This window comes from Eurypyga helias, unplaced genomic scaffold (assembly GCF_000690775.1).
Source record: "Eurypyga helias isolate BGI_N326 unplaced genomic scaffold, ASM69077v1 scaffold20162, whole genome shotgun sequence".
In the NCBI taxonomy this organism is placed as follows: Eukaryota; Metazoa; Chordata; class Aves; order Eurypygiformes; family Eurypygidae; genus Eurypyga; species Eurypyga helias.
In genome coordinates, this window is record NW_010235529.1 from 3,235 (window position 1) to 3,948 (window position 714).

At 58.3% G+C, this 714-nt stretch overlaps 1 protein-coding gene across 1 annotated transcript in view; it reads right to left on the bottom strand.

Moving 5' to 3' along the window:
- Positions 1 to 586, bottom strand: part of LOC104506001 (nuclear factor 1 C-type-like) — a gene marked incomplete at both ends in the record, with an annotated part of 2,396 nt that extends 1,810 nt beyond the window's left edge. The window contains one exon of the mRNA XM_010146794.1: positions 462 to 586. Within this exon, the coding sequence (XP_010145096.1) occupies positions 462 to 586 (125 nt within the window). The remainder of the gene's footprint in view (positions 1 to 461) is intronic.
- Between the last annotated feature and the right edge of the window lie 128 nt (positions 587 to 714).

The window sequence follows — 714 nt, forward strand, 5'->3', positions numbered from 1 at the left end:
TTGGGGCTGTCTAGACAGGAAAGGAAAATAAAAAAAAACACCGAGGAAGAAAGCAAGCTGTCCATAGTGCCAGCAGCCGCTGTGGGGCTGAGAGAGGGTGGCACACAGGCTGGGCGCTGGGCTGGCCCTATAGAGAGCCTGTGCCTAAATGGGGGGGCTATAGAAACACTTGGACACCTATAGAGAGCCTGTGACTAAATCAGGGGGCCCCACAGCTACACCACAGCACCTATAGACAGCCTGTGCCTTGAAGGGGGACTCTACAGGAACACCAGAGCACCTATAGCCAGCTCATCCTTTGACCTGAGGGGCCTATAGCAACACCACGGCACATACAGTGTGCCTGGGCTTTCACAGAAGATGTCTGACAGCGGTGCTGGTAGAGAACAGGTGAGCTGGCTGTGGGGCCCTATAGAAGCAGGAGGGAACCTATAGGGAGGTCCCTACAGAGATGCACCTACCCCCTTCCATGTCTTCTGTCCAGTTGCGGCTGCTGCTGGTGGGGGAATTGGAGGAGGTGTAGTACTCGCCCCCCGGGCTGGTGTCGATGTCATCCTCCATGGACCCCGACTTGTGCCGTTTGCTCCTGGGGGAGCAGGGAAGGGATCAGCACCAGCCCATGGCAGGATCTAGCCTGTCTCCCACCTCCCTCAAGGCAAGACAGCCACAGCCTACGGCCATGCTCCAGCCAGCCCTGGCATCCCCCCGGCATCC